This window comes from Triticum dicoccoides, chromosome 3A, assembly GCF_002162155.2.
Source record: "Triticum dicoccoides isolate Atlit2015 ecotype Zavitan chromosome 3A, WEW_v2.0, whole genome shotgun sequence".
Classification (NCBI taxonomy): Eukaryota; Viridiplantae; Streptophyta; class Magnoliopsida; order Poales; family Poaceae; genus Triticum; species Triticum dicoccoides.
In genome coordinates this window covers 724,556,912-724,584,868 of record NC_041384.1, presented here as the reverse complement: position 1 = coordinate 724,584,868, position 27,957 = coordinate 724,556,912, and the positions used below count along the sequence as shown (strand labels likewise).

Below are 27,957 nucleotides of genomic sequence, written 5' to 3'. Positions count from 1 at the left end.
AACGCCGACGACGGCGAAGAGGAGTGGCCGCACAGGGCCAAGCCCCTGGCGAGATCATAAGTATTCGGACACCAGAGCAATTCATAGTGTTCCTTTCTTGCACAGCTCCTCCTTACGCCGAATATGACTATGCAGTTCGCCCAAGGCCGGGCTCGACGAGTCGTCGAGCGGCTCCCTGGATTCGTCGGACATGAATTCACTTCCGCCCGCTACCTCCCCCACCCTACGGACGACGCCGAGGTGCTGTCCCAACAGGTTCCAAGCCAGGAGGAGGTGGTTCTGGAGGCGCCGCAAGGCGACCTCCCGGACTCCAGGCGTAAAGGGGATAGAACCCCCAAGGGCTCCAAGTCCGGCCTTGAGCCGGACACTGCGCCAGAACCTTCAACGGTTCCGAACTCCGGCAGGCGGCCTCCTTCCAAGAGGGGCAAACCTACCGAGCCGGTGACCTCCGTCCAACCGGAGGCACCGGACAATTTGCTGGAGGTGCTTGACGGCGCCTCCATCGACGAGGAGCATCACACTATTATGAGTGCGGTGATCCAGAAGGTTCAGTCCGCCAAGAGCGGACTGACTGAAGCCTGTGCCAACCTTCTAACAAGCTTTGAGGTAAGTAAAAGATATGTAAAAATATTACCGCATAGACAGTAGCCCCTGATGCTCTGTTTGGCATTCGGAAAGAAAAGCCGAATAGAGGATCTAATACCGTTCGCAGGAGTCTAACAAAAGTAAGTCAATATGCGTATGCAGGCTTCGCTGCTAGCATCCGCCGCACTGACTGCGGAGGTGGGCACGCTGAAGCAGAACCACGAGCGGTCCGAGCAAGAGCTTGGCCTAGCCAAGCGGCAGCTCGAGGAGAAGGAAGGTAAGAAATACCTTATTTAAATATGTGAAAGGTGCAATTGCAAAAAGTGACAGGATTAACGTGGCTATTGTAGGGGCCACAACTGAGGTGGCGACCCTTAAGCAAGCGCTGGCCGAGGCCGAGAAGAGGGCGGCCACGGAGCGCACCGAGCGGGAGAAGCATGAGATGCAGGTTGGCGAGGTGCGGCAAGAGCTCCAGGCTCTCATGAAAAAACATGAGAGTTTGGAGCTTGACTCGAAGACACGAGAATCTGAGCTCGCGGCGGCCATTGAAGATGCCAAGTCTGCCAAGGCCGAAGCCTAGAAGGCCCTCCAGGAGGTTGAGGCAATAAAAAAGATAGCGGCGGGTAAGGCATTCTTTATGCAAAGCAAGCACGTAAAAGTGAATTACTTGTTATTTACCCGAATCCGGAGCTCTCCAGGAGCATTCACAGACTTGCCCCATAGCGTGTCGGATGCTGCCGCCTTCTACCGAGTGTTGGGGAACGTAGCAGAAATTCAAAATTTTCCTACGTGTCACCAAGATCTATCTATGGAGAGACCAGCAACGAGGGGAAGGAGAGTGCATCTACATACCCTTGTAGATCGCTAAGCGGAAGCGTTCAAGAGAACGGGGTTGATGGAGTCATACTCGTCGTGATCCAAATCACCGGAGATCCTAGTGTCGAACGGACGGCACCTCCGCGTTCAACACACGTACAGCCCGACGATGTCTCCCATGCCTTGATCCAGCAAGGAGAGAGGGAGAGGTTGAGGAAGACTCCGTCCAGCAGCAGCACAACAGCGTGGTGGTGATGGAGGAGCGTGGCAATCCTGCAGGGCTTCGCCAAGCACCACGGGAGAGGAGATATAGAGGGAGGGTTGCACCAATGAGAGAGATCAAATCGCGTGTTATGAGCAGCCCCTATGCCTCACTATATATAGGGGAGAGGGAGGAGGGTGCGCCCCCTCTAGGGTTCCCACCCCTAGGGGGGCGGCAGCCCTAGATGGGAAAGGGGAGGCGGCCAAGAGGAGGTTTCCCTCCCCCCAAGGCACCTAGGAGGTGCCTTCCCCTTGTGGGACTCATCCCTCCTTAAAACCCTAGGCACATGGGCCTCTTGGGGCTGGTGCCCTTGGCCCATGTAGGCCAAGGCGCACCTCCCACAGCCCATGTGCCCCCTCGGGGCAGGTGGCCCCACCCGGTGGACCCCAGGGACCCTTCCGGTGGTCCCGGTACAATGCCGATGACCCCGAAACTTGTCCCGATGGCCGAAATGGGATTTCCTATATATAAATCTTTACCTCCGGACCATTCCGGAACTCCTCGTGACGTCCGGGATCTCATCCGGGACTCCGAACAACATTCGGTAACCACATACAAACTTCCTTTATAACCCTAGCGTCATCGAACCTTAAGTGTGTAGACCCTGCGGGTTCGGGAGACATGCAGACATGACCGAGACGTTCTCCGGTCAATAACCAACAGCGGGATCTGGACACCCATGTTGGCTCCCACATGTTCCACGATGATCTCATCGGATGAACCACGATGTCAAGGACTTAAACAATCCCGTATGCAATTCCCTTTGTCTAGCGGTATTGTACTTGCCCGAGATTCGATCGTCGGTATCCCGATACCTTGTTCAATCTCGTTACCGGCAAGTCTCTTTTACTCGTTCCGTAACGCATCATCCCGTGATCAACTCCTTGATCACATTGTGCACATTATGATGATGTCCTACCGAGTGGGCCCGGAGATACCTCTCTGCTTACACGGAGTGACAAATCCCAGTCTCGATTCGTGCCAACCCAACAGACACTTTCGGAGATACCCGTAGTGTACCTTTATAGCCACCCAGTTACGTTGTGACATTTGGCACACCCAAAGTATTCCTACGGTATCCGGGAGTTGCACAATCTCATGGTCTAAGGAAATGATACTTGACATTAGAAAAGCTTTAGCATACGAACTACACGATCTTTGTGCTAGGCTTAGGATTGGGTCTTGTCCATCACATCATTCTCCTAATGATGTGATCCCGTTATCAATGACATCCAATGTCCATGGTCAGGAAACCGTAACCATCTACTGATCAACGAGCTAGTCAACTAGAGGCTTACTAGGGACAGGGTGTTGTCTATGTATCCACACATGTATCTGAGTTTCCTATCAATACAATTATAGCATGGATAATAAACGATTATCATGAACAAGGAAATATAATAATAACTAATTTATTATTGCCTCTAGGGCATATTTCCAACAGTCTCCCACTTGCACTAGAGTCAATAATCTAGTTCACATCGCCATGTGATTAACACTCACAGGTCACATCGCCATGTGACCAACATCCAAAGAGTTTACTAGAGTCAATAATCTAGTTCACATCACTATGTGATTAACACTCAATGAGTTCTGGGTTTGATCATGTTGCTTGTGAGAGAGGTTTTAGTCAACGGGTTTGAACCTTTCAGATCCGTGTGTGCTTTACAAATCTCTATGTCATCTCCTAGATGCAGCTACCACGCTCTATTTGGAGCTATTCCAAATAACTGTTCTACTATATGAATCCAGTTTACTACTCAGAATAATCTGGATTAGTGTCAAAGTTCGCATCGGCGTAACCCTTTACGACGAACTCTTTTACCACCTCCATAATCGAGAAAATTCCTTAGTCCACTAGTTACTAAGGATAACTTTGACCGCTGCCCTGCGATCCATTCTTGGATCACTCTTGTACCCCTTGACTAACTCATGGCAAGGCACATTTCAATTGCGGTACATAGCATAGCATACTGTAGAGCCTATGTCTTAAGCATAGGGGACGACCTTCGTCCTTTCTCTCTATTCTGCCGTGGTCGAGCTTTAAGTCTTAACTTCATACCTTACAACTCAGGCAAGAACTCCTTCTTTGACCGATCCATCTTGAACACCTTCAAGATCATGTCAAGGTATGTGCTCATTTGAAACTACCATTAAGCGTTTTGATCTATCCTTATAGATCTTGATGCTCAATGTTCAAGTAGCTTAATTCAGGCTTTCCATTGAAAAACACTTTCCAAATAACCCTATATGCTTTCCAGAAATTCTACATCATTTCTGATCCATAACATATACTCATCAGAAAATCTATAGTGCTCCCACTCACTTCTTTGGAAATACAAGTTTCTCATAAACTTTGTATAAACCCAAAATCTTTGATCATCTCATCAAAGCATACATTCCAACTCCGAGATGCTTACTCCAGTCCTTAGAAGGATTGCTGGAGCTTTGCATACTTATTAGCATCTTTCAGGATTGACAAAACCTTCCGGTTGTATCACATACAACCTTTCCTCAAGAAAAGCGTCGAGGAAACAATGTTTTGACATCCTATCTGCAAGATTTCATAAATAATGCAGTAATCACTAATATAATTCCAACAGACTCTTAACATCGCTATGGGTGAGAAAGTCTCATCATAGTCAACTCCTTGAACTTGTCAGAAAACATCTTAACGACAAGTCGAGCTTTCTTAATGATGTAACCTACCATCATTGTCCGTCTTCCTTTTAAAATCCATATGTACCTAACAGCCTTACGACCATCAAGTAGTTCTCCCAAACTCTACACTTTGTTTTCATACATGGATCCTCTCTCGGATTTTATGGCCTCGAGCCATTTATCGGAATCCGGGCCCACCATCGTTTCTCCATAACTCGTAGGTTCATTGTTGTCTAGCAACATGACTTCCAAGACAGGATCACGTACCACTCTGAAGTAGTACGCATCCTTGTCATCCCACGAGGTTTGGTAGTGACTTGATCTGAAGTTTCATGATCACTATCATAAGCTTCCACTTCAATTGGTGTAGGTGCCACAGGAACAACTTCTTGTGCCCTGCTACACACCAGTTGTAGTGACGGTTCAATAACCTCATCAAGTCTCCACTATCCTCCCACTCAATTCTTTCGAGAGAAACTTTTCCTCGAGAAAGGACCTGATTCTAGAAACAATCCCTATTGCTTTCGGATCAAAGATAGGAGGTATACCCAATTGTTTTGGGTGTCCTATGAAGATGCATTTATCCGCTTTGGGTTTGAGCTTATCAGCCTGAAACTTTTCCACATAAGCATCATAGCCCCAAACTTTTAAGAAATGACAGCTTATGTTTCTCTAAACCATAGTTCATACGGTGTCATCTCATCGGAATTACGTGGTGCCCTATTTAAAGTGAATGTGGTTGTCTCTAATGCCTAACCCATAAACTATCGTGGTAATTCGATAAGAGACATCATGGTATGCATCATATCCAATAGGGTGCAGTTATGATGTTCGGACACACCATCACACTATGGTGTTCCAGGCTGTATCAGTTGTGAAACAATTTCCACAATGTCTTAATTCTGTGCCAAACTCGTAATTCAGATATTCTTCTCTATGATCATATCATAGATACTTTATCCTCTTGTCACGACGATCTTTCAACTTCACCCCGAAATTACTTGAACCTTTCAATCATTCAGACTCGTGATTCATCAAGTAAATATACTCAACATCTACTCAAATCATTTGTGAAGTAAGAACATAACAATATCCACTACATGCCTCAGCACTCATTGGACTGCAATATCAAAATGTATTACTTCCAACAAGTTGCTTTCTAGTTCCATTTTACTGAAAAACGAGGCTTTCAGTCATCGTGCCCATGTGGTAAGATTTGCATATCTCAAGTGATTCAAAATCAAGTGAGTCCAAATGATCCATTTGCATGGAGTTTCTTCATGCATATACACCAATAGACATGGTCCGCATGTCTCAAACTTTTCAAAAATGAGTGAGTCCAAAGATCCATCAACATGGAGCTTCTTCATGCGTTTTATACCAATATGACTTACGTGGCAGTGCCACAAGTAGGTGGTACTATTATTATCTTATATCTTTTGGCATGAACATATGTATCACTACGATCGAGATTCAATAAACTATTCATTTTAGGTGCAAGACCATTGAAGGTATTATTCAAATAAACAGAGTAACCATTATTCTCTTTAAATGAATAACCGTATTGCGATAGACATAATCCAATCACGTCTATGCTCAACGCAAACACCAAATAACAATTATTTAGGTTTAACACCAATCTCGATGGTAGAGGGAGTGTGCGATGCTTGATCATATCAACATTGGAAACACTTCCAACACATATCGTTAGCTCACCTTTAGCTAGTCTCCGTTTATTCCGTAGCTTTTATTTCGAGTCACTAACACTTAGCAACCGAACCAGTATCTAATACCCTGGTGCTACTAGGAGTACTAGTAAAGTACACATCAGCACAACGTATATCCAATATACTTCTATCGACCTTGCCAGCCTTCTCATCTACCAAGTATCTAGGGTAATTCTGCTCCAGTGGCTGTTCCCCTTATTACAAAAGCACTTAGTCTCGGGTTTGGGTTCAACCTTGGGTTTCTTCACTAGAGCAGCAGCTGAATTGCCGTTTCATGAAGTATCCCTTCGTGCCCTTGCCCTTCTTGAAACTAGTGGTTTCACCAACCATCAACAATTGATGCTCCTTCTTGATTTCTACTTTTGTGGTGTCAAACATCGCGAATAACTCAAGGATCATCATATATGTCCCTGATATATTATAGTTCATCACGAAGCTCTAGCAGCTTGGTGGTAATGACTTCGGAGAACTATCACTATTTCATCTGGAAGATCAACTCTCACTTGATTCAAGCGATTGTTGTACTCAGACAATCTGAGCACAAGCTCAACAATTGAGCTTTTCTCCCTTAGTCTGCAGGCTAAGAAAATCGTCGGAGGTCTTATACCTCTTGACGTGGGCACGAGCCTGAAATTCCAATTTCAGCCCTCGAAACATCTCATATGTTTCGTGACGTTTCAAAACCGTCTTTGGTGCCTCAACTATAAACCGTTTAACCGAACTATCATGTAGTTATCAAAATGTGTATGTCAGATGTTCGCAACATCCACAGACGACGTTCGAGGTTCAGCACACTGAGCGGTGCATTAAGGACATAAGCCTTCTATTGAGTAATGAGGACAATCCTCAGTTTACGGACCTAGTCCGCATAATTGCTACTATCAACTTTCAACTAAATTTTCTCTAGGAACATATCTAAATAGTAGAACTGAAGCGCGAGCTACGACATAATTTGCGAAGACCTTTTGACTATGTTCAGGATAATTAAGTTCATCTTATGAACTCCCACTCAGATAGACATCCCTCTAGTCATCTAAGTGATTACATGATCCGAGTCAACTAGGCCGTGTCCGATCATCACGTGAGACGGACTAGTCATCATCGGTGAACATCTTCATGTTGATCGTATCTACCATATGACTCATGCTCGACCTTTCGGTCTCTTGTGTTCCGAGGCCATGTCTGTACATACTAGGCTCGTCAAGTTAACCCTAAGTGTTTTGCATGTGTAAAACTGTCTTACACCCGTTGTATGTGAACGTAAGGATCTATCACACCCGATCATCACGTGGTGCTTCGAAACGACGAACTTTAGCAACGGTGCACAGTTAGGGGAGAACACTTTCTTGAAATTTTAATGAGGGATCATCTTATTTACTACTGTCGTTCTAAGCAAATAAGATGTATAAACATGATAAACATCACATGCAATCAAATAATAGTGACATGATATGGCCAATATCATATAGCTCCTTTGATCTCCATCTTGGGGCTCCATGATCATCTTGTCACCGGCACGACACCATGATCTCCATCATCATGATCTCCATCATCGTGTCTTCTTGAAGTTGTCTCGTCATCTATTACTTCTACTACTATGGCTAACGCTTTAGCAATAAAGTAAAGTAATCACATGACGTTTATGTTGACACGCAGGTCATAAATAAATAAAGACAACTCCTATGGCTCCTGCCGGTTGTCATACTCATCGACATGCAAGTCGTGATTCCTATTACAAGAACATGATCATCTCATACATCACATATATTATTCATCACATCCTTTGGCCATATCACATCACATAGCATACCCTGCAAAAACAAGTTAGACGTCCTCTAATTGTTGTTTGCATGTTTTACGTGGCTGCTATAGGTTTCTAGCAAGAACGTTTCTTACCTACGCAAAGACCACAACGTGATATGCCAATTGCTATTTACCCTTCATAAGGACCCAGTTCATCGAATCCGATCCGACTAAAGTGGGAGAGACAGACACCCGCCAGCCACCTTATGCAACTAGTGCATGTTTGTCGGTGGAACCGGTCTCATGTAAGAGTACGTGTAAGGTTGGTCCGGGCCGCTTCATCCCACGATGCCGCCGAATCAAGATAAGACTAGTAACGGCAAGTAAATTGACAAAATCAACGCCCACAACTACTTTGTGTTCTACTCGTGCATAGAATCTATGCAATAGACCTAGCTCATGATGCCACTGTTGGGGAACGTAGCAGAAATTCAAAATTTTCCTACGTGTCACCAAGATCTATCTATGGAGAGACCAGCAACGAGGGGAAGGAGAGTGCATCTACATACCCTTGTAGATTGCTAAGCGGAAGCGTTCAAGAGAACGGGGTTGATGGAGTCGTACTCGTCGTGATCCAAATCACCGGAGATCCTAGTGTCGAACGGACGGCACCTCCGCGTTCAACACACGTACAGCCCGACGATGTCTCCCATGCCTTGATCCAGCAAGGAGAGAGGGAGAGGTTGAGGAAGACTCCATCCAGCAGCAGCACAACGGCGTGGTGGTGATGGAGGAGCGTGGCAATCCTGGAGGGCTTCGCCAAGCACCACGGGAGAGGAGATAGAGAGGGAGGGCTGCACTAATGAGAGAGATCAAATCGCGTGTTATGAGCAGCCCCTATGCCTCACTATATATAGGGGAGAGGGAGGAGGGTGCGCCCCCTCTAGGGTTCCCACCCCTAGGGGGGCGGCAGCCCTAGATGGGAAAGGGGAGGCGGCCAAGAGGAGGTTTCCCTCCCCCCCAAGGCACCTAGGAGGTGCCTTCCCCTTGTGGGACTCTTCCCTCCTTAAAACCCTAGGCGCATGGGCCTCTTGGGGCTGGTGCCCTTGGCCCATGTAGGCCAAGGCGCACCTCCCACAGCCCATGTGGCCCCTCGGGGCAGGTGGCCCCACCCGGTGGACCCCCGGGACCCTTCCGGTGGTCCCGGTACAATACCGATGACCCCGAAACTTGTCCCGATGGCCGAAACAGGATTTCCTATATATAAATCTTTACCTCCGGACCATTCGGGAACTCCTCGTGACGTCCGGGATCTCATCAGGGACTCCGAACAACATTCGGTAACCACATACAAACTTCCTTTATAACCCTAGCGTCATCGAACCTTAAGTGTGTAGACCCTACGGGTTCGGGAGACATGCAGACATGACCGAGACGTTCTCCGGTCAATAACCAACAGCGGGATCTGGATACCCATGTTGGCTCCCACATGTTCCACGATGATCTCATCGGATGAACCACGATGTCAAGGACTTAATCAATCCCGTATGCAATTCCCTTTGTCTAGCGGTATTGTACTTGCCCGAGATTCGATCGTCGGTATCCCGATACCTTGTTCAATCTCGTTACCGGCAAGTCTCTTTTACTCGTTCCGTAACACATCATCCCGTGATCAACTCCTTGATCACATTGTGCACATTATGATGATGTCCTACCGAGTGGGCCCAGAGATACCTCTCCGCTTACACGGAGTGACAAATCCCAGTCTCGATTCGTGCCAACCCAACAAACACTTTCGGAGATACCCGTAGTGTACCTTTATAGCCACCCAGTTACGTTGTGACGTTTGGCACACCCAAAGTATTCCTACGGTATCCGGGAGTTGCACAATCTCATGGTCTAAGGAAATGATACTTGACATTAGAAAAGCTTTAGCATACGAACTACACGATCTTTGTGCTAGGCTTAGGATTGGGTCTTGTCCATCACATCATTCTCCTAATGATGTGATCCCGTTATCAATGACATCCAATGTCCATGGTCAGGAAACCGTAACCATCTATTGATCAACGAGCTAGTCAACTAGAGGCTTACTAGGGACATGGTGTTGTCTATGTATCCACACATGTATCTGAGTTTCCTATCAATACAATTATAGCATGGATAATAAACAATTATCATGAACAAGGAAATATAATAATAACTAATTTATTATTGCCTCTAGGGCATATTTCCAACACCGAGCCAGGGAGGGAAGTTCGACGGAGAAGGTGTTCTGGTCTCAGTATGCTGAGGCCGAACACTCGGTGCCCTTAAGCGACTAGCTGAAGTAGCTGGTCGAGCTCCATAAGGTGGCCGAACAGGCCATGAAGGGGCTCATAGTCTGGCTGTGGCCTGGAGAGGCCATGCCTGGGAGCTACTTCGGGCTGGTGAGGCGGCTGGTGGAGGCCTGTCCAAGGCTCGAAGTCATCAAGCGCTTCGTATGCATCGAGGGTGCCCGTAGGGCGCTTGCCCGTGCGAAGGTGCACTGGGGCAAGCTGGATGCTGAGAAGCTTGTGAAGGACGGGCCATCGCCGGGCAAGGAGCATCGCAAGCCCGAGATGTATTATGAGGGTGTTCTGAAGGGTGCCCGCCTTATGGCAGATGAATGTTCCAGGGATGTAATTTTTGAGTAAACTCGCTCGTTTTGTCCTGTGCGTTGAAAACTTGTTCATGTGCGCTAAGCAATGCTTTTTGAATTTAAAATATTACCTTCTGTGCGACCGTTTATCAAATTTGAGAGATGGCGAGTCGTCGGCTTCTGCCCCCATGCCACGAGTGCTGGGGTGTTTGGGATAAACATGAGCGCTCTTTTTCCCATTTTTGGGTCCTTCGAGGGAGGCACTCAACACAATGAACAAGGCAATCGGACTATAATGCTTGAACACTCTCACTTAGCCATAGATTTCTATAATTTTAAATTTTGGCGAAGCCCCTAGTGTTCGGAAGACCGAGTTCGGGGCGCTATCCACGCCTAGGCCGGACAAAGCCGACTCCTCGCTCTAAGCGGCATAAGTCTTTAGGGACTCGAAAACCTCTCGAACAGCGACCAGCTCTCTCCTCATCATGACGGTCAGTTTTACCTTTTTCTACTGAGGTGCTTAGCCCAGCTCAACTGGGGCACAATCGCAGTAGTTCTCCTAGTGCTACCTTAGCCGATATAACGGAACGTAAGGTACCAAAACATAGGAGCCGGGCAAACCCAACTATTGACCCAAGACATGATTCGGAGCCGATGCATATAATGCTATAAGTTCGGGGTGCCGCACTTGTGAAAGGGTTCGGACTTCTCACACCGTATTGTGGGGTACTTAAGCCCCTGGCGTATTGGCCGTACCAAAGTGTACGGGTGCAACATGACATTAATGAACATATATTCGTAAAAAAGAGTAATGCAATAATAGACGGAAGCTATGCATTGTTTATTTAAAAAGGCTGCAATCGAAGCAGAACGATACAAATAGTGCAATAAGCAAAATATGGGACTATTTAACATGTCCTTTCCAGGGCGAGCTGCGGAATGGTATGTGAAACAAGTATACTGCTCGTTATAGAGACCACCTTAGAGTTCTGTAGTGCGGTGTAGCTTTCTGCTTCCCTGGTTGTATCGTTTGTGCGGTAATTGTACTGCCGGACAAGCCTTCCGAAGAATGGAGTCCTGAAAATGAGAGAAATTTAAGAAATCGGAAGCCCCTAGTGCGGTTTAAGCCGCGTTTTGGGCATGCCGTGATGGTGCCCCTCCCCCTGTGCCCATGGTATTTCCAGAGCGTAGTTATGTACGCGCAACACTGGTTTCGCAAGTTCGCGAGGGCTGGGTTGGGGCCGCATTGCTACGCTTGCTCGGAACGTGCCAGGCGGTCTTGTTGTAGGTTACTCCGGGCGCGCTTGACGGTGTCCAGACGTTTAATGGCCGGACTGGAGAATTGCCTTGAGAGGCTGCTTTGTACTTCTGCTACGATAGCCGCCGTATGCTCCTCCGTTCGAAGAGAGCGTTCGGTGTTTCCATTTGACTGTGATGACTCCTCGAGGGCCTGGCATCTTGAGCTTGAGGTATGCGTAGTGCGGCACCACATTGAACTTGGCAAATGCGGTTCGCCCGAGCAGTGCGTGATAGCCACTGCAGAACGGGACTATGTCGAAGATTAACTCCTCGCTTCGGAAATTATCCGGAGATCTGAAGACCACTTCAAGTGTAACTGAGCCTGTACAGTTGGCCTCTACACCTGGTATGACGCCTTTAAAGGTCATTTTTAGTGGGTTTAATCCTCGAGGGATCGATGCCCATTTTCCGCATTGTATCCTGGTAAAGCAGGTTCAGGCTGCTGCCGCCGTCCATAAGGACTCTAGTGAGGTGAAATCCGTCAATAATTGGGTCTAGAACCAATGCGGCGAACCCGCCATGACGGGTGCTAGTGGGGTGGTCCCTTCGATCAAAAGTGATCGGGCGGGAAGACCATGGGTTGAACTTTGGGGCGACTGGCTCCATTGCGTATACGTCCCTTAGCGCACGCTTCCGCTCCCTCTTGGGGACGTGGATTGCGTATATCATGTTCACCATCCGCACTTGTGGGGGAAAACCTTTCTGTCCATTGTTGTTCGGCGGCCGGGGCTCCTCCTCGTCATCGCTATGCAGCCCCTTGTCTCTGCTTTCGGCATTTAACTTGCCTGCCTGCTTGAACACCCAACAATCCCTGTTGGTGTGATTGGCTAGTTTTTCGGGGGTGCCATGTATCTGGCATGAGCGGTCTAGTATTAGGTCCAAACTGGACGGGCCCGGAGTATTTCTTTTGAATGGCTTTTTCCGCTGACCGGGTTTAGAGCCTTTCAATTCGGCATTAACTGTCGTATCCTCAGCATTGTCGTTGTTAATGCGGCGCTTTTGCTTGTTGCGACACGACCTGCCACTGCTGTCCTTGGTATCCGAATTACCAGGGCTTTTGGTCATGTTATTGCTGTGAGCTAGCCAGCTGTCTTCTCCTGCGCAAAAGCGGGTCATAAGTGTCGTGAGGGCTGCCATGGATTTCGGCTTTTCCTGTCCTAGGTGCCGTGCAAGCCACTCGTCGCGGATGTTATGCTTGAAGGCTGCTAGGGCCTCTGCGTCCGGACAGCCAACAATTTGATTTTTCTTGTTAGGAACCGTGTCCAGAATTGTCTGGCCGATTCCTCTGGCTGCTGAATTATGTGGCTTAGGACATCGGCGTCTGGTGGTCGCACATAAGTGCCCTGGAAATTGTCGAGGAATGCGGCTTCCAGGTCCTCCCAACAACCAATTGATTCTGCTGGCAAGCTGTTAAGTCAATGCCGAGCTGGTCCTTTAAGCTTGAGTGGGAGGTATTTGATGGCGTGTAGGTCATCACCTCGGGCCATGTGGATATGAAGGAGATAGTCCTCGATCCATACCACAGGATCTGTTGTGCCATCGGATGATTCGATGTTCATGGGTTTGAAACCCTCCGGGATTTGATGATCCATTACTTCATCTGTGAAGCATAGTGGGTGTGTGGCGCCTCTGTATTGGGCTACATCACGACGCAGCTCAAGCGAGCTTTGTCTACTGTGTTCGGCCCGGCCGGATTTACTATATCCAAAGGGACGGTTACCGTCTCGTGCCGTGGGGCGCCCATGCGATCCGTAGATCGATCTTGTTTGCCTTGCCTTGTCCTCCAATATATCTCGTAGGTCTGGCGTGTTTTCCCGTGCCTTGGTATTTTTTGAGCGGCGCCAGGGTGCGGCTTGAGTGGAGGGCCGAGAGGCCTCTCTGTCGTAGCCACAGGGTGGCCGGTCGGCCGCATCATGCGCTGGTGATGTAGGTTTAGGTGCTTCCTCCTCTAATTGGGGTAGCAACCCGCGCTTTGGGTAGCTTTTGGAGGGGCGTTCGAGTTCATACTCTTCGGCCGCGAGGACTTCAGTCCATCTGTCGGCTAGCAAATCTTGATCAGCTCTAAGCTGTTGCTGTTTTTTCTTGAGGCTGTTCGCCGTGGCCATAAGCCTGCGTTTGAAACGCTCTTGTTCGACGGGATCCTCCAGCATGACAAATTCGTCGTCGTCGAGGCTTGCCTCGTCTTCGGAGGGAGGCATATAATTATCGTCCTCGACCTCTCTGTCTGCCGCTCTCTCATGAGGGCTGGCTTCTCCATCCTCCTGTGCTGAATCTTGCTGGAGGTGGTTGTCTTTGGCACTGTCCGGGGTGTTATTATCTCCCGTGCCGGAATCACCGTTTTTGCTTTGGCGGGATTTAGAGCGGCGCCGCTGACGCCGGCGCTTAGGCTGCTTCTTGGAGGGGTCATCCTCCGCTGTTCCATCGCCATTGCCTTCTTTTGGGGTGTCCACCATGTATATATCATACGACGAGGTGGCTTTCCAGTGCCCTATAGGCGCTGGTTCTTGATCGTCTCCTGCATCGGCGTCCATGTCGTCGATGTCTTCGGAGTCGAAGTCGAGCATGTCCGTTAAATCATCGACAGTGGCCACGAAGTGGGTGGTGGGTGGGCTTTGAATTTCTTCATCATCCGCATCCCAACCTTGCTGACCATAGTCCGGCCAGGGCTCTCCTGATAAAGAGAGAGACTTTAGTGAATTCAGAATATCGCCGAAGGGCGAGTGCTGAAAGATGTCCGTGGCAGTGAACTCCATGATCGGCGCCCAATCGGGTTCGATCGGTAGGGGCGCGGAGGGCTCGGAGTCTGGAGAGGAGTCCGGTTCCTTGGAGTCACGGGCTTCGCAGAGAATAGGGCTGGTGTTCGGTTTGATCGCCGTAGAGATTGCAGCCCCCGAGGCGGTGTCCAACCACCCATCCTTGGTTGGCGCAGTTGGCTCCGAATTAAGGGTCGGAGCTGATGCGGGTGCGGCCTCTAGTGCACTGTTCGGCAGCAGAGCTAGATCGTGCCCATCGTGACAGTGCGGCGCACTCGGCTGTGGCTCGAATCCGTCGAAGATCAAGTCTCCACGGATGTCGGCCGTGTAGTTCAAACTTCCAAATCTGACCTGATGGCTAGGGGCGTAGTTTTCGATCTGCTCCAGATGACCAAGCGAATTGGCTCGCAGTGCAAAGCTGCCGAATACGAAGATCTGTCCGGGGAGAAAGGTCTCACCCTGGATCACATCGCTGTTGATGATTGGAGAAGCCATCGGGCCTAAAAGTGACGACACAGAGGAACTCTCAATGAAAGCACCAATGTCGGTGTCAAAACCGGCGGATCTCAAGTAGGGGGTCCCGAACTGTGCGTCTAGGCGGATGGTAACAGGAGACGAGGGACACGATGTTTTTACCCAGGTTCGGGCCCTCTTGATGGAGGTAAAACCCTACATCCTGCTCGATTAATATTGATGATATGGGTAGTACAAGAGTAGATCTACCACGAGATCAGAGAGGCTAAACCATAGAAGCTAGCCTATGGTATGATTGTTGTTCATCCTACGGACTAAAACCCTCCGGTTTATATAGACACCGGAGAGGGCTAGGGTTACACAGAGTCGGTTACAAGGGTAGGAGATCTACATATCCGTATCGCCAAGCTTGCCTTCCACGCCAAGGAAAGTCCCTTCCGGACACGGGACGAAGTCTTCAATCTTGTATCTTCATAGTCCAGGAGTCTGGCCGAAGGTATAGTCCGGCTATCCGGACACCCCCTAATCCAGGACTCCCTCAGTGGCCCTGGTGGCTCGGGGACAGGCGGCGGGCTGACGCCGTAAAATCTATGCCGACGGCCCTGATGGCGGCCGTCGGCATAAATATCATCGGGTTTTTTACTAGGAGCTGCCACGTGGCAGAGCTATGCCGACGGCAAAGCCGTAGGCATAGTTATCCATCAATGCCTACGGCAAGGCCGTAGGCATAGCCCCACCACGTGGCGCCTCCTGGTAGCCCCGAGAACTATGCCTACGGCATGGCCGTAGGCATAGATATCATCTGTTTTTTATTTTAAATTATTTTTATTTTTTAAAAGTTAAAATTTGAATAATTTAAATCTAACTTATCTAAACTTAAACATACACAAATTATACATCGACTTGGGGTAGAATTTTCCATAGATTATGAATATCCAGTTTGTTTTTATTTTTGAGTATGTTAGAAATGTGACCTTGTGTACTTTTGCATATATGTCCTTATACTTTGTTAAAAGCATAAGTAATTGATACTTGGATCAATTTTGACAAATTTTATATGTTTTTTTATCAGAATCTTGAAAGGATTATGTTGCTATACTATGTTTCAAATTTGAACTAACTTAAATCATGTTTGCTTCAAATTTACAGAAAACACCATTTTGTTTTGATTTTTTTGTATATTTTGAGAAAAAACCCTTCCGGGGGTAGCAATGCCACCAGAGCATCACGTCGGGTCCTCATACATGTCTTAAGGTGTGGTGGCACGTATAAAGAGGCAATACGCGGCTCCGGTGTGAGGTCCTCCCCCCTCACCGACGGCAATGAAATCGAAGTAATCTCTCTGCCGTTCTGGCGTTGCATGAAATAGTTATGAAGACTCGGAGTGTGACCAATTCATGAGATTTTTACACAGTGCAGACACATGTGATATAATAGGTGTGGCAATTTCTTATATTTTTTAAAGATGCAAGAGTATGTGAAAACCCCCCTACTACGGATTGTTCTTCACGTGTCTACGAGTGTGGCCAGGGGACTTCGGGGGCTAGCCATGCCACCAAATCTTCCGTTGGCTCCTCTTACATGTCTGGAAGTGTGCTGTCAGGTGCAAACACCCGTCATGCGGCTCCGGAGTGTGACCCCCTTCACGGAAGGCGCTGCCGCCAGCACTTGGACGGGGGAAACAGCCGCGCCGGGTCGACACGAGGGGGATCCGATGGTGGGTTGGGCCCAGACCTTGTTCTGAAATGTTCCTATGGGCTGACCTATCACAATCAGGTGGAAAAGTCCGTTGGTCAAAGGCCGTCCGGTGTAAGTCAAAGGCCTAGATCTCCGGGTCAAGGTGCTAGGGTAAGGCCGGTCGGGGGCCTTCGGGGGTAGCAATGCCACCGAAATTTGCATTGTGTCTTAACATATATATACAAGTGTGATGGAGGGTTGAAATAGCCAACAGAGCAACAGGCAACACACTTCCTTCACAAAACCGAACACGTTCTTTCTCGATAACCAGATACTACCTTGGAGATGGTGTAGTTTACAAGCGGCCTCCTGTCAGGCTTCTATGAAATATGCTCAAACTTTTACAAGGGCCATATGACTACACCGTGCCAGGTCACGACGATTTCCGGCATCGCATGATTTCCCGTGGATTTTAACGGCTAGATCCGGCATGCTGCCGAGGTACATTCACCCTATGGTGGTGGGCATGCCCCTCTTTTGGTTGCACTAGGCCTACACATACCGCAAAGATATCATATGTGATTTAACAAAACACTTCTGGACATCATTTCAGGTGATCGCCGTGTAGATCTGTAATTTCCCGTGTTGAAACCCTATGGATGCAGTAAATGTCTCAAATATTGCAGGCGGGCCCAAAAATGCCATGTACTTGCACATGTCATGCAATGGCCCCCTTTAAGAGCACGAGAAGTTTCGAGGTCAACGGAGCAACATGCAACGCACTTCCTTCACAAAACCGGACACGTTCTCTCTCGATAGCCAGATACTATCTCGGAGATAGTGCAGTTTACATGCAACCTCCAGTCAAGCTTCTACGAAACACGCTAAAACTTTCACCGCACCCTACAAGGGACATATGATGACACCATGCCAGGTCCTGAGGATTTCTGGCACCGTATGATTTTTGGTCGATTTTAACGGCTGGATCCGGCATGCCGCTGAGGTACATTCGCCTCTCGGTGGTGGGGCATGCCCCCTCTTGGGTTGCACTAGGCCTACACATACCGCAAAGACACCATATATGATTTGAAAAACCACTTCTGGACATCATTTCAGGTGGCCGCCGTGCAGATCTGCCATTCCCGAATTGAAACCCTACGGATGCATTAAATGTCTCAAATATTGCAGGCGGGCCCGAAAAATGCCATGTACTGACACGTGTCATGCAGTTGCCCCCTTTGAGAGCACGAGAAGTTTTGAGGTCACCGGAGCAACGGGCAACACACTTCCTTCACAAACTGGACACGTTCTCTCTCGATAGCCAGATAGTACCTCGGAGATGGTGCAGTTTACAAGCGACTTCCGGTCAGGCTTCTACAAAACACGCTAAAACTTTCAGCACACCCTACAAGGGCCATATGACGACACCGTGCCAGGTCCCGAGGATTTCCGACATCGTATGATTTTTGGTCGATTTTAACCGCTGGATCCGGCATGCCGTCGAGGTACATTCGCCCCCGATGGTGGCGCCTACCCCTCCTTTGGTGCCGTCGCTCGATGCTGAGGGACGTCGCACGTGTCTTCGTCGACGGTGACGGGGAAAGCCGAAGAGATGTTCCGTGCGACTGTCCGTAGGTCCCTATCCGGACTCATTGTCGTCATACCGGATGCACCATTCCCCGATCCATTCCCTCCCCACCTCACCTCACCATCTCCTCCTCGCCGCCCTCCTCTCCCGTCACGGATCGTCGACGGTCGTTCCAAGAGGTTAGAAAAAAATAGAAGAAAAACAAAAGGGAGAACACAATTGTATGAGCTTGGTTTCTATTGGTGGAAACGTTTGTGCCACGGATCGATGACGTGGCGCATATCCATCCATCTGTCCATCTAGCTGTCCACCCCACAACCATCCATCCATCCATCTAGAGAAAAGGAGAAAAAAAAGAAAAAGAAAAAAGAGCCCACCCAACCCCTACCTCGCTCTCTCCGCACAAACCTCTCTGTCTCTCGCGACTCCTCTCTCCCCCACGAACCCCTCTCCTTCGCCGCCGCCACCACCCACGCGGGTTCCGGCGAGCTCCGGCGGCACGCAGCACGCCCCCGAGCTCCCCTAGGTCCGCTCCACCTTCCCCTCCGTCCAGAATCGGCGCTCCCGTCCTCCACCGACCCCGTGGCTAGCTAGGGTTTCGACCGCCACCCCTAACATCGCCGGGATCAGCCAAATCCGGCGACGGCGAGGCCAGAGTTCGATGGATCCGTTACGGGCGTGGCGCAGGTACGTCCTTCCCCTCTTTCCTCGCCCGGATCCACCCTCCCCACCTCACCTTCTCCTTTCATTCCCTTGCTGCAGGTCACCTTGGTGCGGTCTGGACGGCGACTACGGCACGAGGGATCGTCCTTCCTACTCAAGGAGGCGGAGGACGAGGGGCGCACCTAGCTGGTGGCCCTGTCCTGCTCGAGGAGGCGGGGGCTGCCGAGCTCAAGCACGGCCACGACGACCCACCTCGGCAGGTAACACCTCCATCTCCTCCGCCTCCTTCCTCTGCTCACTACTTCTGCTGCTAAGTAGAGGAATATGTGATGCACTACACCACACGAAGCTGGCTATATCCTTCAACGGTAGCTAGTTTGATCTATCATGATAGACAAGCTACATACATAGCAGTAGTTGCTCTTTTATCATTCCCCCACCGGCCAGAGCACAACGTACTCACACACAGAGAGGAAATCTCTAGTTAGCTTTTTTAGTTTGTCCTCTAATTTGTTATTGGCCATAGGCTCGTGACAACCTCTTTTTTTCTTTGTTGATGCTTACGATCAATTCCATAATTTACCAGTGTATAAGTATATAGCCCCTAGCCATGTCTACTTCCAGTCCTACTCGGACACACATATTCACATGTATTCTGCACGTACGCGTGGAATCACATTCAAGGGAACTTTAGCACTACTTTACAATGTACATGAAGAATCGGTTTACTCCAATTGACAAGTAAAGTACAATGGCCTAGTTGGATCCTGTGACAAATCCTGTGACAAATTCACATCCTAGGCTTGATTCCTGGCCGAGCCAGCTTTTACTTCAATTGACTGCATGATCAAAGTATAGATATAGATAGTATATTTGTACTGGTATGATGAACAAGAGCTTCCAGTTAATTACATAATATTGGTGATGTAGTTTTACTTGCTGTGTATGCTTGCTTAGTTGTCCATCGGGCCGCTCTCTTGTATCGTTTGAGTGCGCCAATTAGTTCGGCCAGCCTCTATGATTTATTATGTAGCTTCTGGAGTGCTTCTATCTATATTTGTGAAAAATTCGACCCAACAAAACAAAATGTTAATCAGTCCGCTCTCTCAAAGTTGAGTATAGGCTGCTGCATATGAATGATTTTTTTCTTAGTTTGGGTGCCAGGTACTGATAGAGTTGGTGTATCCATAGATAGCATACACTTGCACATTTTGTTGAGTTCTTCTGTTGCGAATGAGAACAACCAGCATGGACCTCCTCTGTTTTCAAGGAGCTTGCTTCTCTATGTATGATTTATGCAGCATATACATCTTGCTCCTCTTTTATCAGTAGCAATGGAAGTTGATGAAATTTAAGTGTCGTGTTGTTCTAGAGATGCAGGGAGGGAGGGACGTCCATGGATTGGACTGCAAGGATTGGATGCAAACCAATGCACATGAGGAGAGATGCAAGCCAGGCCATGACCTAAAGGTCCCTGCCGTGAACCCCTTCCCCTTCCCGTGTATAATCATGCTCAACAAATACTTGATATGATTTTGGTTAATCTTCAATTCAGCCCAGCTAGCTGTTGTAGTACTTGCTTGTCTCCTTCCAAATGTTGCCCTAGTCCGTTGAGTGTCTTATTGCTCCACGTAGTACTGTTATTTTTATGCTCTGCGATTTGGTTTGCATGGTTCCAGGCTCCCAGTCTACCGCTTTTGTTGCTGTGATGTCGAGCTTTGTTTTCTTTATTATGACAAGTTGCAAAATTAGTAGTGGGAAGTAAACTTTTGATAACTTGTTGGCTGAACGAATGGAACTACTGTTATATTTGATTTGTTGCTCAACTAGTGCTGCAATGATGGAACCGATGATTGTGCATGATGCATCCATCCATTCTATCGGAGTGGCTGTGTTTTTTTCTTCTTGTGCTAAGATTGCTAGCATCACATATCCTATGCTTTTGTTTCTCCAGTAGAGCCATGTAAGATTGATGTGTCTGCCACCGTCCTCGAATGGTTGTTCAATAATAATGGTCCTAGCTAATTACTAGTATGCGCTGCTGCTAAAACAACTTGCTCCTCGTTTGATTTCAAGGATGTTGTTGCTGCTAAAGTAGCAACAACAACGACAACAACCATCCTTTGGTTCCCCAAAATTCAGATTGCACGTGCATCTCTACATACACACACATATGAATATGCACCTCGGTTTGGTTCAGTTTGCATATTTACATTTGCTTTAACTTTGACTGAAACTATCTTGGTGACACTTGCGTCAATAGCGTGTTCTTCCCTTGTAGATGTCCTTGGAGAAGATGGCCATTGGAGTGTAGGGGAGAAACAACCTTGTCCTGCTCGAGGAGGAGGAGGAGGAGGACCACCCGAGCTCGAGGACGACACGGCAACAGGTAGCACTCGCCTCTCTCCCAAGGTGAAGGTCTGATCCGCCTGTTTAGACGGTCTTCTCTCGTCTTATGCATGCGAGGGGAGAAGAAAGCCATTGGACTGAATTATATTTGCATGTGAGGGGAGTGATCCTTTTGGTTGATGCAGAGTATAGATTCACAAAATTCATCACATGAGCGTACTACCTATATCCAAATTCTGGATACCACTTGCATCTTTTGTATGTACACACGAAAAAGCATGACGGTTTGCTTCAGTTTGTATGTGTCCAATTGTTTTTTACTTTTGACTGAAACTATCTATCTTGGTGGCACTTGCATCTCCTGTACATACATACATATGAATCAGCACCACACATTTCTTCAGTTTGTATGTGTCAATTTTTTTTGGTTGAACTTTGACTGAAACCAACTGGATGGCACCTCAATCTGTACATACACATGAATCAGCATCACCCTTGGTTCAGTTTTGTATGTGTCCATTTGTTTTTACTTTGACTAAAGCCAACTTGATGACACTTGCATCTTCTGTATATACATATATACATATGAATCAGCACCACTCTTTTTCTCTTTGAAGCTTGCCTTGAACAACTGATGCTTGATAGATACAACCGAAACTGGAGCATCTCTGTACTGTATGTATTAGTACTATTGTTCGGTTCAAGCACCAACATGACAAGTTATCTTGAGCAAAAGCAATAATTTTCTACCTTTTTAGATTGATGCCCCTGTTCTAGGCGATTTTCTTTTGGTAAATTCAATGTATAGATTACATATTCATCCTCATGTGTAGGATCTTCGGTTTGTTATACTGACTGTATGCCACCTCCATCGTTGCAGCCTTGTCTCCCCCACCACCGTCCCTCGGCCTCCTATAATGTTGTTGTGGATTCTTAGAACGGAAATGTTATGTACATAAAAAATATACTATGGTCTGTGTTTGCAAATCCATGGCTGTTGAATCATGTCTGTATAAGCATTTGTAAATAGCTAGCCTTGTTGGCTAATCTTTTTTTTGGTTCTGGTCAGCAAGTATGCCGACGGCAATGCTGTAGGCATAGATGGCTGTCGTGACACCAGAGGCGCGCCACGTGGAAGGGCTATGCCTACGGCAAAGCCGTCGGCATAAATCTATGCCGATATGCCGACGGCTTTGCCGTAGGCATAGCTGTGCCATGTGTCGTCCCTCGGTTCCTCTTGGCGGCAGGGCTATGACTACGGCAAAGCCGTCGGCATAGAGGCATAGCCCTACCACCAGGAGGCACCAGGGAATGCCACATGCCAGAGGTATGCCGACGGCTTAGCCGTCGGCATAGATTTCCACCAAGCCGTCGGCATAGATTTCCACCAAGCCGTCGGCATAGATTTCCACCAAGCCGTCGGCTTACCTCTTCCACGTGGCTTCTCATGAATCGTCGGCGCTTTTGACGGCGACGTCCGTTGCCGTCAGGCGAAAAACACTGTCGACGGCTAAACTATGCGGACGACTGACGCCCGGCCGGCTATACTACGCCGACGGTCTGACAACACTGACGTGATCTACGCCGACGAGCCTATGCTGACGGCAGCCGTAGGCATAGATCTATGCCGACGGTAGAGGACCTATGCCGACGGCCCTGGGCCGTAGGCATAGGCCGCGAGTCCGGTAGTGGGGTGAGTCCAAAGACTCGGCGAGTACACAACAAAGCATGTAATAAAATGGCAACTAATACCATGAATATGAACCATGCTTGATCAAGTAAATACTATACTCGAATCTTCCATGCTTGGAATGGCATGAGAAAACATGAAGAAATGATGCAGCCAAATAAGACCGAGGACTAGGCTCTGAGCTTTTGCTGGCAAGTTGAGGAGGGGCGATGTCTCACCTCACTCCTTTTCAACCCTCACCAAGTGAGAGGACCATAACATGAGGACGGACCCGAAGGACCATACACTCGCGAAGCGAGGATCACTCCTTGAACTTGGAAGATTCACTCATGATGGATTTGTTATCAAGAACCAAGAAAAAACAATCCCTATCACATACCAGTGGTATGGTGTATTGAAATGTACACTAGGGAGTTGTATGTTCACCATTGCATGAATGTAAAGGAATAACGTGAACATGAACATAATATTAAGGGAGCAATCTAGGTCTTGTTGCCCGGTGTACTCGCCTCAACCGTTGCGAGGGAGGTGGTGCGAGGCTATATCCGGTGGATTGGTGCTGCAACCTGCTGTAGAGACATACATACAAGTTTTAAAGATTGCATCAAAGCAAGCTATGTAAAGCACACACAAAAACGCGCCTAATCGCATTCCTGGGAAGCAACCCTTTGCTGTCCCTTCGCGAAAAAAATCATAGTTCAAGCTAGGAAGCTCTAAAACATGCAAACGAGATGGATATGGATTCATGGGGAACTCATCTACAAATAACTCCAACTATTCAACCTCAGATTATGAGGTTATGGGGGTCAAAACCAGCAAAAACATCTCTACTGTTTTCAGATTCAGGAATAATGAGTAGCCGCCTTTGAAAATCCATAGCAAGACCAATACTCATGGGGAGTAAGTAAATAAAATTGATATATGAACTAAAAGGTATCAGGTAGCTATACAATTGTATAGCATCAATTTATCAGCCCTCGAAGATCCTGAAAAGCTATGGGCAAAAACCATAGAAATGCTGTTTTGCAGAAACAGAGCAGCAACTTGTTTTTATCGCCCTGGCTAAACGGCTGAACCAAATTGAGTGAATGACCACTCAAAACGATCGTGGGAACAATACCTACAAAACATTCCAGATGACCCCCACCTAATTGAGCCATATAGGAACTCGAAATTGCTGGTTTCCAGATCTGAACGCCCAGAAACAGCAGCAAGAACAACTTTCCCCCCCAATTCCTTCACATAGGTTTCTAGTCATAACCCTATACTCCAAGAATCATCACTAATAGAGGGTGAGAGATCATAAATGATGGGAAACCTCACCTCTATGGTCAAATCACAAAGATTTGGTGAAGGGAAAAGTTGGGGAAGCTTTCTTGTTCTCCCTCTTCTTGTCTCCTTTCCTTCTTCCTCAAAGCCCTAAATCAAAGGGCAGCCATGAAGGTGGTGAAGGGCGTGGTGCGGTAAGGAGGCCTGGGGAGGAGTGGGGAAGGAAGGGAGGAGGGAGTAGGCTGGCTGGAGAAGAGAGGAGAAAGGGATTCTTCCCTTTGGCTTGGGGAAGAGAAGAAAGATGTGGAGCACGCCTCCTTTTGTCGATAAAGGGCGCTTTTATTATCTCAATATGTAGCATCAAAGTGATACAAAGCATTAGGAGTATCATCCGGCCTCTGCATAACTAGGATGCACACAGTCAAACACTAGTAGTCTGATTAACAGAAAGATAAAAGACCGACAATTCGGCAACAGTAGAGTCCATAGACCGACACTATGCCTATGTCGAAAGAGATGGTGGACCGAGCCAGAGATTATGCTGCCATCCATGTTGGGTAAACACCTCCGTAGCCACCTGCTCCAACAGCGTACACACCGACTTGAATACGGTTGGTACTCCGCTCGTTGTAGCGTACACCACGTACGAAGCGAGTGCGTACAACGAAAATAACCTGCAAAGGAGAAACAATTTTGTCATTAAAAACAACATCATTTCTACATAGCCAAAGCGACCATAGTAAGGCATATATTCCCACCCTTATTAGCGTTTTGTATGCATTTGAAATACCGTCCAGCCAATGACCAAAAATATTGGCAACACTTGTGGGCGGATACAAATTTGACGCTATTTGGATGGCTGACCACGTAGAACGCGCAAACTTACAGTGAAAAAAGAGGTGTTTAATTGTCTTGTCATGAGTACAAAACAACACTTCTTACTTCCCGACCAGTTGCGCCGTGCGAGGTTTTCTTTTGTTAGCACAACTCCCCTACGAAGATACCACATGAATATTTTGACTTTAAGTGGTACCTTCGCTTTTCAAATTTTTTTGTTATTACTCACCGGTACCTTAGAATGCGTGAGTGCACGATACATAGAGTCTACTGTGAAAGACCCTGATGTAGTAAGGTTCCAGCGAAACACATCACGACCTTGTATCAGCATAATCGAATCCAGACGGGACAATAGATTATTCCATGACATAAGTTAGGTGCCAATCAAATCCCGCCTGAACGAAATATTTGGCGGGGATGAGCTGAGCACTTGCGCAATAGTATTATTCTTATCGCGTGCAATGTTGTATAAGGCTGGGTATTATTCTCGGAGACTAGCATTGCCTAGCCAGATGTCTTCCCAAAAACAAATCTCTGACCCGTCCTTTATCGCGAAAGACCCAAAGCGAAAGAGATGTTTCTTTTCCGCCATTAGGCCAGCCCAAAAGTGTGACTCTCCAGGTTTCCAATATACCTGAGACACTGCCTTTTGGCCTATATACTTATTGCGCAGCATGGTTTGCCAAACACCATCCTCAATAAGAAGTTTGAACAACCATTTACTAAGTAGGGCCTCATTCTTGACCTATAGGTCATGAATACCGAGGCCGCCCTGGTCTTTCGGCCTACAAACCACACTCCATTTGGCCAGTCTATATTTTTTCTTTTCACCATCTCCTTGCCAAAAGAACCTGGACCTAAAATAATCCAATCTTTGAAAGACCCCCTTTGGGAGCTGGAAGAACGAAAGCATATAGAGGACCATATTTGTGAGGACAGAGTTTATTAAAACCAATCGTCCTCCAACTGAGAGCAACTTGCCTTTCCAGCTGCTCAAGCGTTTCTCTAGTCGCTCCTCTACATGCTTCCACTCCGCAATGGTGAGACGCCGATAATGAATTGGTATTCCCAAATATTTAATTGGGAGTTGTCCATGTGCACAACCAAAAAGGTCAGCATAATCGGCCGCTGCATCAACGACTTCTCCAAAGCAGAACAATTCACTTTTATGGAAGTTAATCTTAAGACCCGACATTTGCTCAAACGCTGACATTAAAAGTCTCAGGTTTCTAGCCTTGTCTAGGTCATGTTCCATAAAGAGAATTGGTCATCGGCATATTGCAGAATAGAGAGACCACCATCCACTAGATGTGGCACTACTCCTGCAATCTGTCCGTCCTGCTTGGCGCGCTCAATCAGAATAGCCAACATGTCAGCCACAATGTTAAATAACATTGAGGATATGGCATCACCCTGTCGTAGTCCTTTTTTTGTCTGAAAGTAATGGCCGACATCATCATTGACTTTGATGGCCACACTACCGCCGGATACAAAATTTTAGATCCACTTGCACCATTTATCGGAGAAGCCTTTCGTCCTTAGGGCCTGTTGGAGGAAAGACCATTTGACCTTGTCATAGGCTTTTTCGAAGTCTATTTTGAATACTACTCCACTCATGTTTGTCCGATGCATCTCATGGACGGTCTCATGCAGGATTACTACACCATCGAGTATGTTCCTTCCTTGCATGAAAGCTGTTTGAGATGGCCGGGCAACATGGTCAGCTACCGAGTTTAATCTATTTGTCGCCACTTTGGTGAAAATCTTGAAGCTGACATTAAGGAGGCATTGTTGGAAATATGCCCTAGAGGCAATAATAAAAGTATTATTATTATATTTCCTTGTTCATGATAATTGTCTTTTATTCATGCTATAACTGTATTATCCGGAAATCGTAATACACGTGTGAATACATAGACCACAATATGTCCCTAGTGAGCCTCTAGTTGACTAGCTCGTTGTGATCAACAGATAGTCATGGTTTCCTGGCTATGGACATTGGATGTCGTTGATAACGGGATCACATCATTAGGAGAATGATGTGATGGACAAGACCCAATCCTAAGCATAGCACAAAGATCGTGTAGTTCGTTTGCTAGAGCTTTGCCAATGTCAAGTATCTCTTCCTTTGACCATGAGATCGTGTAACTCCTGGATACCGTAGGAGTGCTTTGGGTGTATCAAACGTCACAACGTAACTGGGTGACTATAAAGGTGCACTACAGGTTTCTCCGAAAGTATCTATTGTTTTATGCGGATCGAGACTGGGATTTGTCACTCCGTGTAAACGGAGAGGTATATCTGGGCCCACTCGGTAGGACATCATCATATGCGCAATGTGACCAAGGAGTTGATCACGGGATGATGTGTTACGGAACGAGTAAAGTGACTTGCCGGTAACGAGATTGAACAAGGTATCGGTATACCGACGATCGAATCTCGGGCAAGTAAAATACCGCTAGACAATGGGAATTGTATACGGGATCGATTGAGTCCTTGACATCGTGGTTCATCCGATGAGATCATCGTGGAACATGTGGGAGCCATCATGGGTATCCATATCCCGCTGTTGGTTATTGACCGGAGAACGTCTCGGTCATGTCTGCATGTCTCCCGAACCCGTAGGGTCTACACACTTAAGGTTCGATGACGCTAGGGTTATAAAGGAAGCTTGTATGTGGTTACTGAATGTTGTTCGGAGTCCCGGATGAGATCCCGGACGTCACGAGGAGTTCCGGAATGGTCCGGAGGTAAAGATTTATATATAGGAAGTCCTGTTTCGGGCATCGGGACAAGTTTCGGGGTCATCGGTATTGTACCGGGACCACCGGAAGGGTCCCGGGGGCCCACCGGGTGGGGCCACCTGCCCCGGGGGGCCACATGGGCTGTAGGGGGTGCGCTTTGGCCTACATGGGCCAAGGGCACCAGCCCCAAGAGGCCCATG

The 27,957-nt window shown here is 47.6% G+C and overlaps 1 protein-coding gene and 1 long non-coding RNA gene across 3 annotated transcripts in view; one reads left to right on the top strand and one right to left on the bottom strand.

The window, feature by feature from the left end:
• The window catches only part of LOC119273497, a 40,934-nt gene extending 16,558 nt beyond the window's left edge, over positions 1-24,376 (bottom strand). The window contains exon 1 of the long non-coding RNA XR_005134876.1: positions 24,231-24,376. This is a non-coding gene — a long non-coding RNA (uncharacterized LOC119273497). The remainder of the gene's footprint in view (positions 1-24,230) is intronic.
• Positions 18,700-21,752, top strand: LOC119273496. 2 transcript variants are annotated; one of them, XM_037554641.1, is made up of 4 exons: positions 18,700-18,892; positions 18,968-19,128; positions 20,241-20,338; positions 21,150-21,752. In XM_037554641.1, exons 1-4 carry the CDS (start codon positions 18,867-18,869, stop codon positions 21,180-21,182), a joined length of 318 nt encoding a protein of 105 aa, XP_037410538.1. In that variant the 5' UTR covers positions 18,700-18,866; the 3' UTR covers positions 21,183-21,752. The 2 variants fall into 2 exon arrangements, with proteins under 2 accessions (XP_037410538.1, XP_037410539.1); XM_037554642.1 differs by having other exon boundaries at positions 21,132-21,752.
• Positions 24,377-27,957: the final 3,581 nt, after the last annotated feature.